The sequence below is a fragment of the Chinchilla lanigera genome, unplaced genomic scaffold (assembly GCF_000276665.1).
Source record: "Chinchilla lanigera isolate Chin_1 unplaced genomic scaffold, ChiLan1.0 scaffold00095, whole genome shotgun sequence".
NCBI lineage: Eukaryota > Metazoa > Chordata > Mammalia > Rodentia > Chinchillidae > Chinchilla > Chinchilla lanigera.
Genome location: NW_004955496.1, coordinates 7746896 through 7761977, shown reverse-complemented (window position 1 = coordinate 7761977; position 15082 = coordinate 7746896). Strand labels below are relative to the sequence as shown.

At 40.9% G+C, this 15082-nt stretch overlaps 1 protein-coding gene across 1 annotated transcript in view; it reads right to left on the bottom strand.

Moving 5' to 3' along the window:
- Dnajb14 (DnaJ (Hsp40) homolog, subfamily B, member 14) overlaps positions 1-15082 on the bottom strand; it is a 35529-nt gene extending 20447 nt beyond the window's left edge. The window contains exons 1-3 of the mRNA XM_013505382.1: positions 14893-15082; positions 10213-10384; positions 1416-1561 (exon numbers count right to left, since the gene is read on the bottom strand). Of these exons, the coding sequence (XP_013360836.1) occupies positions 1416-1561; positions 10213-10384; positions 14893-14902 (328 nt within the window). The 5' untranslated portion in view covers positions 14903-15082. The remainder of the gene's footprint in view (positions 1-1415; positions 1562-10212; positions 10385-14892) is intronic.

The window sequence follows — 15082 nt, the reverse complement described above, 5'->3', positions numbered from 1 at the left end:
ACAGAGCGTCCAGCTGGCTTCCTGAGGAGACACAAACACTGCTCCCCTCTTAGAAATGCAGCGACATCAGTCTACATGCATACACTTAGGATTATCCCAAGACAAGTAACTTTGTGACTGCACACATGAAAAACATTTTGCATTCATTGAAGTTTATAATTCTTCATAGAAGTTATATACTGGCAATGAAACAAATTAAATATATTTATTCTATCTGAAAAATTTTACCAGAATGTCCTAACTTTTTGAATAATAAATTAGAAATTTACTTAAGTGCTATTACATGTGTCAGTTTTGTTAGATTCTGGATTTGTGTACTGAAAGACAAAAAATAATGGCCCTGTTTTCTAGAAGCGTTTCTCAAAATGATGAACTGACAGCAATGTGATTTGTAAGTCCATGTTTTTGGATAAGGTAGCTTTTCTGTACTTTAAATGTGTCACTTTTCATTAAGGAACTGAAAAAGCTGTCACTGTCAAAGGTGGTATTTTACCTTCATTCACCAGAACTGCTTTGACAGTACTGTTACTGGAATACATTAGGAATTCCCAAATGTATACTGCTTGGCAACTTCCTCCAAGAAACAAAAACATTTTGTAAACAATTTTAATATTATTTGTATGTGGGACCAATTCAGTCTATCTTTCTGAAACAGTATTAAAGTGAGTGTGTTGTTCCTGTTCTATTTCAAGACCCCAGTGCTTTGCACAGCCGGTATGAGTGTCTGATTCACAGGAACAACCAATCACAAAGCTAAGTGTTCTACTCTGAACTAGAAGTATTACAAATAAATTATAACAAAATATGAAGTTATAAGATGAGTTCTCCAACATTTATTTATTAAGTGGCAAAAGACTAAAAGAATACTGAGAAAGAAAATAAAGAAAAATGAGTATTAGGCAGGAGAAAAGAAACCAACTTTTAAAAAGAAAAAAACATCACGCTAGTCAGAATTACATGTGAAAAATGCAAAAGTGGCCAGGTTTAACAGAAATATAAAAAGAACCCTGGCAGACTGCTATTCTAACATCCCAGTTCTATACAGTCTCTAGCAAAAAACCTCAAAAAAACTGTACTTTTAGTGTGACTTAGAAGCAGACAGAACATGCTAGGAATCATGCAACATCATCAACCCACACTTCTCAGTGGGAGACAGCATGCAGGAAGAGTCCCTAGAACAGAGATGTAAGACCATCAAACAGGCAGCTGCTTGCGTGAAGCCAAAAGCACTGGTCTGGGTCTGGACAAAACATGTTAGTACTAAAATTTTAAAGGACTTCATAGGCTCTTGCGCATACTGGTTTTTAAATGCACCACTCCAAAGGCAGAATTTAGTATTTCAAAACCTTGCAAAATGAATTCTAAAAAGAGCTTAGTAAAGCAGCTTTAAAGAATTTACTTTAAAAAAAGTTTACTTTTAAATGCATCTGTTGCTCCAGGTGCGAGGTTTTTGTCTGGATGAAACTTCAAAGCAAGCTTTCGGTAAGCTTTTTTCAAATCTTCATCACCTGCGTCTTTTGTAACTCCAAGTACTTCGTAGTAATTTTTACATTTGTTTATGCTGTAAACAGAAAGCATGTTGTGTAAATTTCAAGGAAGAATGGCACGGAACATCTTTACTTTTTAATTTTTCAGAATAGTATAATGAACTATCTGTGGACTGTTTTTTCAAAACTGAATGCCAGCTCCTCCTTTCAGGGTAGCTTGCCTTACTGTGCTGTGGTTGCAGACCACTCCTCCAGCCTTTTCCCAGTCTAAGAGAGTAAGCCACGAGGAAGGTCCTTCGTGCAATTTATCACAACTACTGAGGAGTCAAGCAAAGCCCACAGGAACTGCAGATGAAGGACAGCACATTCACTGTAACTAACATGGCAAATGGAAACAATACTCGTAAGTGACTGAAAATTTCAAAAATTTCTCAAGAGCATGTCAGAGCTAAGAATTCTTATATAATGTTGATCCAACTGAGTACCAAAGCAACAGTTTAGTGTATGCAGCACTATTCCAATACCCAATGGTTTAAATGTCAAGACAAATTAACTTAGCACCATTTTGTGAATGGGTATTTATCTGAGTCATTCTTTGCAAGATCCCAGGTCCTTTATAAAAAAGTATAATAAAATATAATATAGGACCCAAAGATGTTTATTAAACCCAATCTCCATTTGTACTTTAAAGATGAAACAGAGTTAAGCCTAGAGGATTTAAAATATATTAGGAACAGAAAACTATTCCAAATGGAGCAGAGAACAGGAAGTTCTCTAGGATGCCAACTTCTGCCACAGCCTCCTACCCTGGCATCATAGAAGCCATGGTGCAGGGCGTCCCCGAATGGCAGAAACATGGTGCCCCAAGAGCCTTTAGGTTCACTCCCAGCAGTCTCAGCACTGTTTACAGCACTGAACTTTGTGGCCTTAGTAGTGAATCATGGCTTGGCATCCTGATAACAAGAGTGGAGACAGGTGAAATAATCTAACAGTTTTCTTTTTAAGTACTGAACCTGAGCCATCATAGTGCTTGGTACAGGATAGATGCTCAGGAAATATTTTTGGAATGAATGAGCCTTAGCTCTCCTTTCATGATGGAAGCATTCACTATTTGTTATATGAACTAGAAGGAAAAAGTGAAAGAATTATATAAGACTGTAGAAATGTACAGAATTTTCTTATAATCACATCAACAAAAATTCATTATACCATCTTTCAAAATTTAGCTTTGTTTGTTTGTTTGTTTTTCCCCTAAGGACTGGGGATTGAACCTAGGGCCTTTGCACTGACCTTTATTTCCAGCCCTTTTATTTTTATAGTTTTAATTTTTGAGACAGGATCTCACTATGTTGCCCAGGCTGGACTCAAACTTTTGATCCTCCTGCCTCAGCCTCCCAGAGTTCTGGGATAACAGGTGTGTGCCACCATGCCCAGCTAAAACTAGTAACAATTAATTAAAATTGAATTTTTTGCTACTTTAGGTACTTTAAAAAAACATGAACACAAATCAGTTTTATTTTAACAACATGACATTTATTCAGTCAGAAACAGTGAACATCAACTATGCCCCAGTATTCTTGTAGCACCTGAAACAGAACAGCAAACAAAACAGAAATCCTCACCGTTAGAGCCTCTCTCTGTGAGATGGTTAGACACAGGTGACTGTAAAAGAGAACTAAGTACAAGGGACAGCAGCACTGACAGAGTACCAACTGCATCGGGCAGAGCTCTGCAAGCCCATATCGTGCTCAGCACCCAGAAAGCTCTGAAAAATGAGTTATTCTAAAACCCAACTTGAGCTTTCAAAGGTAAAATCTGGCCCAAAAGGAAACAAAGCTATCATGGTCTTCACTTAATCCATTTTTTTTTGAGTTTATTTTGCTGCCCAAATCCTACTGCTTGGTTATGGTTTGCTGCCCTAGACCCTGCTAAGTTAATGGCGATCATGTCTAATAATATCAACTTTCTAAAGATGGAGAATTCCAAATACCAAACTATATCTGGTCACAAAGACTTCACATAGAGAACTGCAGACTTGATCTTGCTGATTATTTTATACAAAGCACTCATTCACTCCTTACTGGGTAGGTTTTATTGCTGTTTGACCAACTAGGAAATCAAGGCTCTGAATGCTTACATAAATTGCCTAAAGTCACATGACCAATAACAAATGGGAATTGGAACTTATTTCTTCAACAGTAGTTTACTGTCTTTCTGCTAGGCACTGTTTCAGATGCTGCAATGGTGAATAAAAAAAATCAACAGAGAACAGAATTGAGAACAGAGCTGCCATTTTAAACACGGTGATCAGGAAGCCTCAAAGTAATAAGGATTCAAACCTCTGCTCATCTGATTTGAGCACCCTGCTGTCTCAGAACTCGACAGGGAGCTGTCAGCCCACAGTGGCAGCACCCCTCTCCATTCCCTTCCTACGATCAGGACTGACACACCCCCTTCCCTCTGAGGTGTGTGCCGATGCTCCTGGTTTGCCAGCTGGCTGCTACAACTTCTTCAGACCTCAGCTTAGCTCCTCTTTCCATCCAAGCCCAAAGCCTCTCTTGTATACTTCCAAAGCCCTCTAAACGTAAGCCTCCTCCCTTACGGACAGCCAGTTTAGTTGTCTGATTACTCTCCTGGATTGCAGGCTCTCTGAAGGCAGAACTGTGTGCTGTTTACCATGTGTGTTGGACAGATGATGGCTCCAGGCTGAGGGAAGACACAGTAAGACATGTTCAGACCCAAGGTGATGAATGCCATGATGAGGATATGCAGGGACATCAAAATTAATTTGAAATAGAAGAGAACTAAATACAGACCATGAGACAAGCACCAGATGTGAGCACAGAGCAGGCATTATCTGAATGCAGAAAAGCAGTGATGAACTGAACAGCGAACAATCCCAAAGCCATTACTATTTTACTTGACTGGACAGATGTTACTATTCCAGATTAAGCCTCTAAAAGTGGTTCACAGATATTTCCTGAGCATAAAAGACGAGCGGCTTAGGACAGGGTTACTAGATAATACAGGGAAGGCAAACCAGAATCCTCCATGCGCTAGCTTACTTCAGAGTGCTCAGAACTGGCAGAGAGAAAGAAGACCAGATAGGAAAAACAGTCACTTCACTAATTCTTAGATGCTCCCGCTCTGCCACGTCTTCCCTGCTCAGAGTTTTTTGTGACACCTTAGAGGGAAAAATCTTGAAAAGACAGCAGACAGCTATAAAGTCATCACCCCTCATGGACAAGCTAAAGACTACAGATTTTAAGTCATGCTTCAAACACATTCATTCATCGAGGAGGCCACACGTGAGTGAGAAATCACCACACATCTCTAATTCAATCCACAGCCACTCATCATACCCTACAGCCCCGGTGTACGCACCTGTCACATACTGCACAGTCTGCTCCTTCCCAAAGAGTCAAGCCTGCCTCAGCCTTACCAAGAAATTTCTGAAAGAAGATACGGACTCTCTTCTCCTTGTCTCTTGCTGTGTGATGCGCTGTGCTGCTGTGGGGCTCGGCCAGCAAGAAGGCCACCAGCAGACAGCCCCTCAAGCTTGGGCACAACCACCAACCTACACCAACCTCTTATCTTTACAACAAAATAGTAGACAACAGGGGAAACTCATCACAGAAAGGGATGTTATACAGCAAAGCCAAAGAGACACATCTGGAACTCAATAATGGAAGAGCAAGCAGTCCAGCCCTGGTAGTAGCCTCATGACAGAGAAGCACAGCAGGTCAGGCGTGGTGGCACAAGCCTGTAGTCTCAGCACTCAGGAGGCTAAGGCAAGAGGATCGCAAGGAGTTCAAGGCTAGCCTGGGTTCATGGCAAGATCTTGTCTCAAAAAAACAAAACGAAAAGCACAGTGGGTAGGAGAGGAAGGACGATGGCTGACTATTTAAACAGACCCAAAAGTTAACTGATGTTTAGGGAAATAGTTCTGAGACAAAGGATTTTTACATTTAGTAAAATGATTTATCTTCCTTTTATTTAAAGACCTGGAACCCAGTTACTAAGGAGGCTGGGGCAGGATGATAACTTCAAGCCAACCTGGTCAAGCAAGGTAACCAGTGAGACCTTGTCTGAAAAAAAAAGACATGCAGGTTACATTGTATCTTCAGTTCAAATCCTCCCAATTCAGACAAGTCACCAGCTGTCCCTGGGACACTCCTAGGCGATAAAAATAGTAACCACCCAGTTAACAACTTCACACTCATTTCTGTGTTCTTAAAATACGAGACAGGCCTTTTCTCAGTGAAGCATTAGAAACTTCTTCAAGTGAGGCTATGACAACAGTTTCCTCAATTATTTTTTAATACATTCCAACTCAAAGACAACAAATAGAGTTCAGTTCTACAGAATATCAGTTTTTAAAATCACACAATTTCTCCAGCTTCCTGCTAGCAGGCTTCTACTTATGCAGTGAACGTGGTGCTGCTGCATGGCTTCTCCCATTGAGCCAAACCCTTACTGGGCAGTTTGTTTGCGCAGCCCTGCTCATCAACAAGGTAACGTGCTTTCTTGAGAAAAGCCCCTTGTGTATAGGTAACAGAACAAAAACACACAGCAGTGTCTGTTGCTGATCTGCACCCTCACTATAGCAATACCTGCAAGGACAAACGGAGAGAGCACTCCACAAGTCAGCTAGGCGACTCTTTGAGAGGACAATGACCTGTAAGGATTGTGAATAATACAGAGATTCTCTTGAAAGAATATTCCAATCATAATTAGTTCCCAGAAGAAAAAATATGTGTATTTAATAAAAAGACACTAAAATTGACTCAGGGAATCAATCTCTAATTTGGGTCCCTTACCAATTTTTTTTCTAGTCAAAAATCTAGACTTTTTTTAAATTTGTAAGAAATACACATGATAAAACAGGATAATTTTTTTTTTTTTGTCTTTTTGAAACAGGGTCTCACTATGCAATTCAGGCTGGCCTTGAGCTCACTTTGTAGCCCAGGCTGGTCTTGAACTCCCGAGGATCCTCCTGCCTCAGCCTCCCGAGTGCTGGGATTACAGGCGTGTGCCACCATGCCCAGCAACAGGATAAAATAGAATGAGGATGAAAACGACCAAATCCAGTATAACAGAAACTCAACCTAGTGACCCTATTTGTACAACAATATATCAAGGAAAAAAGGGGTAGGGAGCTTGTGATACAATAAAAGAAAATGTAAGAAATATTAATCAAATTGATGTAATTTATCCCCTAATACAGAAACTTTTTTAAGAAAATTAGAAAAATCCAAACACACACTGCATATTAAATGAAGTGCTGTATTTGCTTCAAAAAAAATTTTTTTTTGAGACAGGATCTCACCAGGTAGTTCAGGCTGGTTTTAAACTATGCAGCCCATGCTGTCCTTGAACTCAGTGATTCTCCTGCCTCAGCCTCCCTAGTGTCAAAATTACAGGCGTGCACGCACCACCACACTGCTTCAAACAACTCTGACAGAGTAGGTAGAATACATGGAGCGTGTACAGATGCGGATGGTGAGGAACAGAAACAAGACTGACTGAATGTTGATAATGGCTGATGCCAGGTACTGGGATGTGGGGGCTCCTCGGGTAGTTCTTTAATTTTATGTTTATGTGGACGCTTTTATAATAAACACCTTTAAAAGTATGTCCTTCAATTTTACTAGCTTTATGCACCTATGTCTGATATTTCACCAGTCCTTATTGAAAAAAAACACATTCTCTAAGGATAAAACCATGTTTTATGAAATTATGAACAGAACATCCGGGAACACTGACATACAATTAAATGACCAAATTTAGGAATTAATCACTAAAAAATCTGCAAAAACTTTTGGAAAGCTACAGATATGCTGGTTCAGAAGGCACCTGGAACCCCAAACAGACCAGAAAGAACCTCAGCACATCACACCATGGTCACGATGCCAGGACTGCGGCACAGGAGAGAATCACCACATCACTCACAGGTCTCAGGGAGCACACTGTCCAGCCACCAAGAACAAAACTGTATCATCTACAGGAAAAGGGATGAAACTGGAGGTTAAGTGAGGAGCTACATTCAAAAAGGCAAGTTCTGCTGGGTGACAGCACATGCCTGTAATCCCAGCACTCAGGACGCTGAGGCAGGAGGTTTGCCGCGAATTCAAGGCCAGCCTGGGCTACATAAGCGAGTTTAAGGCCAGCCTATGCTACATAGTGAGACCTGTCTCAAAACAAGCAATCAAACAAACAAAGCAAGTATAGAGGTACATTGTAAAGAATGTATTATTCAATGTCCTGTTTGTTTAATTTCTGGTTTCTTCTGCTATTGATTTCTACTTTCATTCCATTACGGTAGGATGCAAGAGATTATTTCAGGTCTTTTGTACTTATTCAGACATGCTTTATGGCCTAAAATGCAATCTGTTTAAGAGAAAGTTTCACGGGCTGCTGAGAGTATGTATTCTCCTTTTAAAAGGTATCTGTAAATCCCTCTGTTCAATAATGTGGTTCAACTCTGATACTCCTCTGTTGATTTTTTTGTTGTTGTTCTGGTTCAACAGCCAATTTGTGATGATAGATTATTAAAGCCCCCTCACTTGTATTGGTGTCTACCTATAATTTTAGTTTTGTGAAACTGGGTATGTTCACATTGAGTGCACATCTATTTATAATTATTACTGTTCCCTTCACCAGTACGTAGTAGCCTTTCTTTGTCTCTTCTGATGTGCTGAGTTGAAGTCAGCTTTGTCACCAATTAGAACAGCTGTTCCTGCTGGCTTGCAGGACCCAGCGGCCTGCAGCATTGCTCTCTTCACTCTCCGGTTCAGTCTGCGATGAGGTGTGTCTCCTGCAGACAACATGTCATTGGGTCCTCTTTGCTGACTCAGTCTATCAGTCCACAGCTTTTGATTAGGGAGTTAAGATCATTTATTTTGGGGCTGACTGCTGAAAGGTGTTTACTAGTTCCTGTCACTGTGTTATTTTTTGAGCCCTGATTCCTTTAGTTTAACTACTTTTGCAGTTAGACATATTCTTTCCTTTGGGCTCTTCATTGACGCTGGCCTTGCTGTTTAGGATTTTCTTAAGTAATTTCTGCAATGCTGGTTTGGTGGTCATGAATTTCTTTAGTTTCTCTTTGTTGTGGAAGGTCCTTATTTCCGTCAACTTTGAAGAATAATCCCGCAAGATACTGGGATAGCAACTTTTTTCTTTTAGGGCTTAAAAAACTTCACTCCAAACTCTCTGGGCCTTCGAAGTTTGTGCTAAGAATTTTATTATTTTGATAGGTTTATTGTTTTAAATTATTTGGCTTTCTTCTGTGATAGTATTCAGCACTCTCTCCTTATTCTGAATTTGTCACTTGACTATGATGTGTCCTGGAGAAGCTCCCTTCTGCTTATGTCTAAGCGAGATTCCAAATGCCTTCCTTACCTGGGTATCCATCTCATTCCCTAAATTTAGAAATGTTTCACAATGACTTCAATGAGTAAATTTGTATGCTATTAGAGTTTCTCTTCCTAACCCTAATCCTTAGGTCTTTCTAGTTGTCTCTTACTGTTTTCTGAGTATCACTGAGTAAAGGATCTACTACATTAACCTTATCCACAAATTCTGACAGTCTACCTTATGACTGATCACATCCTTTGCCAACATTTTTCAGTTTTTCGTTTTTCTTTTTTTTGACACAGGGTCTGACTAAGTTGCCCAGGCTGGGCTTGAACCTGGAATCCTCCTGCCTCAGCCTCCCAGAGTGCAGCAGATTTCTGCTTGTTTCTTTTTCACACTCTCCAACTCTTTATTAAAACTGTGACTCAGATCCTGTACTTTCTTCATAAAATTATCCAATCACTTATTTGTATCTTTTGTAATCTCACCCAACACTTATCAACCAACAAGGTTAGTGTCTTTTTACCTCTTCTCTGACCTCAACAACCACTCCACTCACATGCTGGTCTCACACCTGGTGCAATCTCTGACGCCCAGCTGTGGGCGTCAGAGCCCTGAGCCTGGGATGCACCTTGGAGCCTCCCAGATGCTGCTTCCTCCTGGCCACCCCTTTGGCACCTAGTCAAACCCTGTGCCCAGCTGCAGCAGCTGACAGCATTCAGGGCTGGGCAGACTCTTTGCTGAATTAGTTCCTCCAGCCGCAAGGACCCCAGGATCTCCATCGTGACTGGGCCCTCAATCTCACTCAGCAACCTTCCCACTTGGGTGCTCTTCAGCACTACAAGTCAGCTTCAACCTCAGCTGCTCCTCAGGAGACCAACTCGCCTCCACTCCATGAAAAGGTGAAGCCGCAACACAACCCCCGTGTTCAGTGCACACGAAACCCCTACACCACTACCGCCCTTCATTGTAGCCTGGGCACATCCCACCAAAGCCAGGAACTCTGGGCACTGCAGAAACACACCCACACTGGTATGCACAAGCCCTCCCCGACTCAATACCAACACAAAGACCTGACAAAGACACAACCCCGGCATGGTGCTGCACACCTGTATCCCCAGCACTCTGCAGAGATCAAGTTCTAATCCAGCCCAGGCAATTGAGCAACTCAGACCCTGTCTCAAAATAAAAAAAAATAGAAAGGGCTGGGGATTCAGCTTCATACAAAGGCCTGGGGTTCAATCCTCAGTTCTGGAAAAAAAAAAAATTTTTTTTTTAAACATCCAGAGTTAATTCCTCCATATCTGTCTTATTTTAAACACTTTTTTTGACAAAATTCCCCTAGAAGCCACTTGGACGGAGATCCTACCTGAGAACGCCCTCCACCTGGTCACGGGTGTAGCCCTTCCCGCTCTCGGCACCCCCAGATGCGCCATCCTTAGTGCAGCTGGCTTTGCTCTGCTCCCCACCCCCTGCAGGCTTCCGGCAGTGCGGGCTGCTTCCAGCAGTGCTTCCGTTCTTCATAATCACTTCCAACAGTGCTGCAGAAGAGAAGATACCATGTCTCTTGACATGAACAGACATATGCAAATCCTGATCTACCATGGGCCCTTCATAAGCAGCAAGCATTCACTTACGTACTCAGCTACTTAGAGAACATTATTCACCATTTTGGAGTAAAAAGTGCAGAGTTTAACTCAAAGCCGGGCATGATGGCACACACCTGTAACCCCAGCACTGGGAAGGCTGAGGCAGGAGGATTGCAATGAGTTCAAGGCCAGCCTGGGCTACACAGTTCAAGGCCAGCCTGTACTATAAAGCGAGACTGTGTCTCAAAAAACCAAAAACCAAAACAATGGGAAAAAAAAACCTCAAAATGCTCAAAATTACTACCATCCAAGGACTTATGACATACTTTTACTAGTCATATCATAGTGAAACTGCAGAAAACCAAAGAAAATGAGATAGTCTTTAAAGCAGCCAGCCAGTAAGACTACCCACAAGAAACAGAAATGAGAACTTCTTATTTCTCACAGCAACAACCAGAGCCAAAAGACACTGAAACACAGTCTTGAAAATGTCAGAAAAAAGTTAACTGTCAACCTGCATCCTGCAAGAACTTCTCAGAAAGTACCAGAGACAAAAGCATCTTCAAGCAAACGTAAGTGTTCAATGGAAGACCCGCCCAGAGGACATTACAATGCGCATGCTTTGGACAGACATAGGGACAGTGCTACCAACAGGCTGCAGGGTGTGCGGGCATGAGCCGTGAAACAGAGGGGCTACCCCTCTGCCATGGCCCGGAGCAGAGGGAAGGCAGGAAATAAAGGGCCACAGACATGCAGAGCACTTACAGGTGCAGGCGGGGGACTATGCTGTTTTCTTTCCTTCATACTGCTTGAAACTTTCAATATTAAAAACTAAAACATAAAGTTAACAGAACTAAAAAGGGAAAGCAAAGAAAAAGTCCACTATCTTGGCAGTATTTCTGCTTATCTTGTTTCTGTTTTTGGCTTGAGGTCTCATTATGTTGTCTAGGCTAGCCATAAACTCCTGGAATTGAGCGCTCCTCCTGCCTCAGCCTTCTGTACAGATGAGACAACAGGCATGCACATTGGCTTTGGGAAGAAGTTTTAACACACTGCAATTAGCAACATAAGAGATTTAAAAATAATCATAAAGGATAACGTCTGAAGCCTGATCTAAGAAATGTAACATTACATCCAATTGGTGAGTATTCATCTTTTATAGGTTCGCAAGAGATGAAAAAGGACAACACTCGACCATGAAGTTACTTTAACTCTCACTGAACTTATGTCACAAGCATCACACTCTACGAGCACAGTATTTACAAGTAAGAAATCAATTATACAAATGAAACTAAAAACAATCTCAAGTGAGTTAAAAAGGAAAAACACCAACCTAGACAACTCACGTTTCAAAAATCTTAGACTTGAATAAAAATGGCCAGGATGGTGGTGCATGCCTGTAATCCCCAGCACCCAGGAGCCTGAAGCAGAGGTCAGCCTGGGCTACATAGTGAGTTCAAGGCCCGCAAAAGAAAGAAGGAAAGAAAGAGAAGGGAAGGAGAGAGGGAGGGAAGAAAGAGAAAGAAAGAGATAGAAGGAGGAAAGAAGGGAGGAAAGAAAAAAATGAAAATACTGTATCTCAGAAACTATGTCAGCCAGACATGATGGTGCATGCCTGTAATTCCAGCACTCAGGAGGCTGAGGCAGGAGGATCGTTGCAAGTTCAAGACCAGTATGGGTTACAAAGTCAGCTCAAGGCCAGCCTGAACTGCATAGCGAGACCCTGACTCAAAAAGACAAAAACAAAAAGTTCATATCCCTCATCACACGATATTTAAAAATTAACTCAAAATGAAGCATACACTGAAATAAAGAGCTAAAAGTATAAAACTCTAATATGAAAAGACAAGAGTAAATTTTAGTGACCTTGGTTTGGCAAAAACATTCTTAAACATGACAACGAAAGTACAAAGAACAAAGGCAGAGAAATCTGACTTTAAAATAAAACTTTTGCACTTTAAAAGCTACTGGCTATAGATTGAAAATACAATGCACAGAATGATATATAGTAATGATATACATCTGGTAAAAGAGACATATCCACTCTCATGATGTAATAATGAAAAGGATAAAAATCCAATTTTAAAACATGGACAAAGAGCCAAGCACACCATACTCCTAGCTACTCAGGAGGCTGAAGCAGGAGGATCACTTGAGCCCAGGAGTTTGAGGTCAGCTTAGGTACCACAACAAGAACCACTCCCTACCTTTTATTGTCTGAAGAAGAAGAACAAAAACAATACAAACAAACATGGGCAAAGAATCTGAATAAGCATTCTCTGAGAGAGATGGACAAACGGCCAACAAGCACATGAAATAGTTACTGAATATCTGAAATGAAAACCGAAACCACAAAATACCATTTCATACCTAGTAGCAATGTGGTGGTAGTCAAAGACAGTCAATGAAAGTGTTGGCAAACACACAAAGAAACTGGTGCCCTGATACACTGCCTGTGATAATGTGAAACACTGCTCTGCTTCAGAAAATTATTAGGTGGTTACTTAAAAGATTTAACATATAGTTATCACATGACCAGCAATCTCATTCCAAGGTAAATACCCACAACAAATGAACATACGAAAACTGATTCATGAACATTAACAGCCACATTATTCATGATAAAAAGGAAACAAATATCCACCAACTAATTAATAGGTAAGTAAAACATGAATTATCCAAACCACAGAGTATTACTGAAAATAAGAGACAAATTAGAAATTTAATTTAAAAATAAATTCAAGCAATCCCAGCACTTGGGAGGCTGAGGCAGGAGGATCACTGTGAGTTCGAGGCCAGCCTGGTGTATACAGGCAAGTCCAAGGCCAGCCTGCACTACATGCAACCCTGTCTCAAAAGAACTAAATACATGACACAATTTTAAAAACCTGAATAGTGATAATGCTAAGCATGGATGAACTGTGGCAACATTATGCCAAAGAAAAGTAGCTAGTCACAAAGGACCATATGCTACATGATTCTGTTTACATGAAATAGAGTTATGTAAGCAGAAAAGTAACCGGTCCAGAATGAAGGGTAAATCTACAGTTAGCAGGATTAACTGTGGCCATAGCCAAGGGTACAGGGTTAGAGCCCTCTCTGTAACTAGAGTGCAGAACCACTATACACCTGTCAGAACTGCTGTGTGAATCTGCAAATGTACTCAAACCCCACTGATTGTACACTTGAAATGAGAGAATCAGGGCTGGAGTAGCAGCTCAGTGGTACAGTGCTTGGCTGGCATGTACAAAGCCCTGGTCCAATTCCTGGCACTTAAAAATGCAGAAAGAATTGTATGATATGTGAATTATATCTCAATAAAGCTATTTTAAACATATTTAAAAATTTCAACAACGCTGCTGACAAATTTACAAACATGCAGGTATTTATTATTTATATAAATTTCTTTCTACCATACATTTTCTCTGGCTAATGAATTTAAGAGGCCATCAAAGACAGAGGAAATTTAGTTTTTATAGCAATCTAGCTGTAGATGATACAGAAAACAATCTGCTAGCTGTGAACAAGAGAAATGTAACATATATAGTCAACTTTTAGCATTAAATTTAGTCAAATTTAATGCAATTGCAATGGAAACCAGCATGGTGTTCACAGTATTTAAACTTGAAAAGTGCTATGTGAATTCTGTGATAGCAGCTTAAGCTTTAAATTTCTCCAAATTCCTTCATAAAGTCAGAGCAAGTAAGTAGCAACATCAAAACTCCACGCACAAAATCCCCAAACACAAGAAAATAGGGCCTGCGTAGTATCAGCATCTGTGTGACAAGCAGCAGAGGACACGAAGAGGAATTTGCCAGCCCACAGAGCAGAAAAACACCCACAACACCCGGCAGGGACCCTCTAGCACCACAGGCAATGCTGAGGAGAACGTGTGAACAGCACAAGCACACACCGGTGGGTCACTACAGAACACGTTCTCGGGTTACCATGGACTCCCAGAGCTAATCCACACTCTCTTCCAGACAGTGCTGTGCTAAGCAGAACCTGCTGGGAACAAGACCCATGCTGAAGAGATACGATATTTGGTTGTGCCTGCAACCAAGTATTTACTGTTCATGCAGGTCAGGTAACTAAGGTGGAAGAGGACACAGCCGATTTTTTTACAAGCCTGCCTTTTTTTTTTTTTATTCAAGTCTAAGTACTTTGGTTGCAGGCACAACCAAAAAAGACAGAGAAGAGAAACTCCAAATAAAGTGAAGAAAGAGAATGAGATCTCATACAGCAAGGTGTACAATCTTACACATTACACATGGACAGAAAGGTCTCTGTGTATTGAGAAAGGCCAACTAAATCAGTATCACACAAAAATGAGAAAAAGAAAATGGTACCGGTCAAATCTAATATAAAGTACAATCAAAATATACAGTGAATGTTTAAATTTTTAAAATTTATTACAGTAAAAGTCACATTGCCAGGAAACCTCATGATCCTCCCCTTACCTCTGAACATACTTATCCTATCATTCTTGCTACCTTCTGGAGCAGTCCTAGAAATCTTTTCATGAGAATCTTCACGAAATGTGTTCAGAACCACAGTGAATGCTGCTGCCGCGTACTCTCTGACAAAAAGGCAGGCTTGGGGCTGGGGATATGGCTCAGTGGTAGAGCTCTTGCCTTGCACGCACAAGGC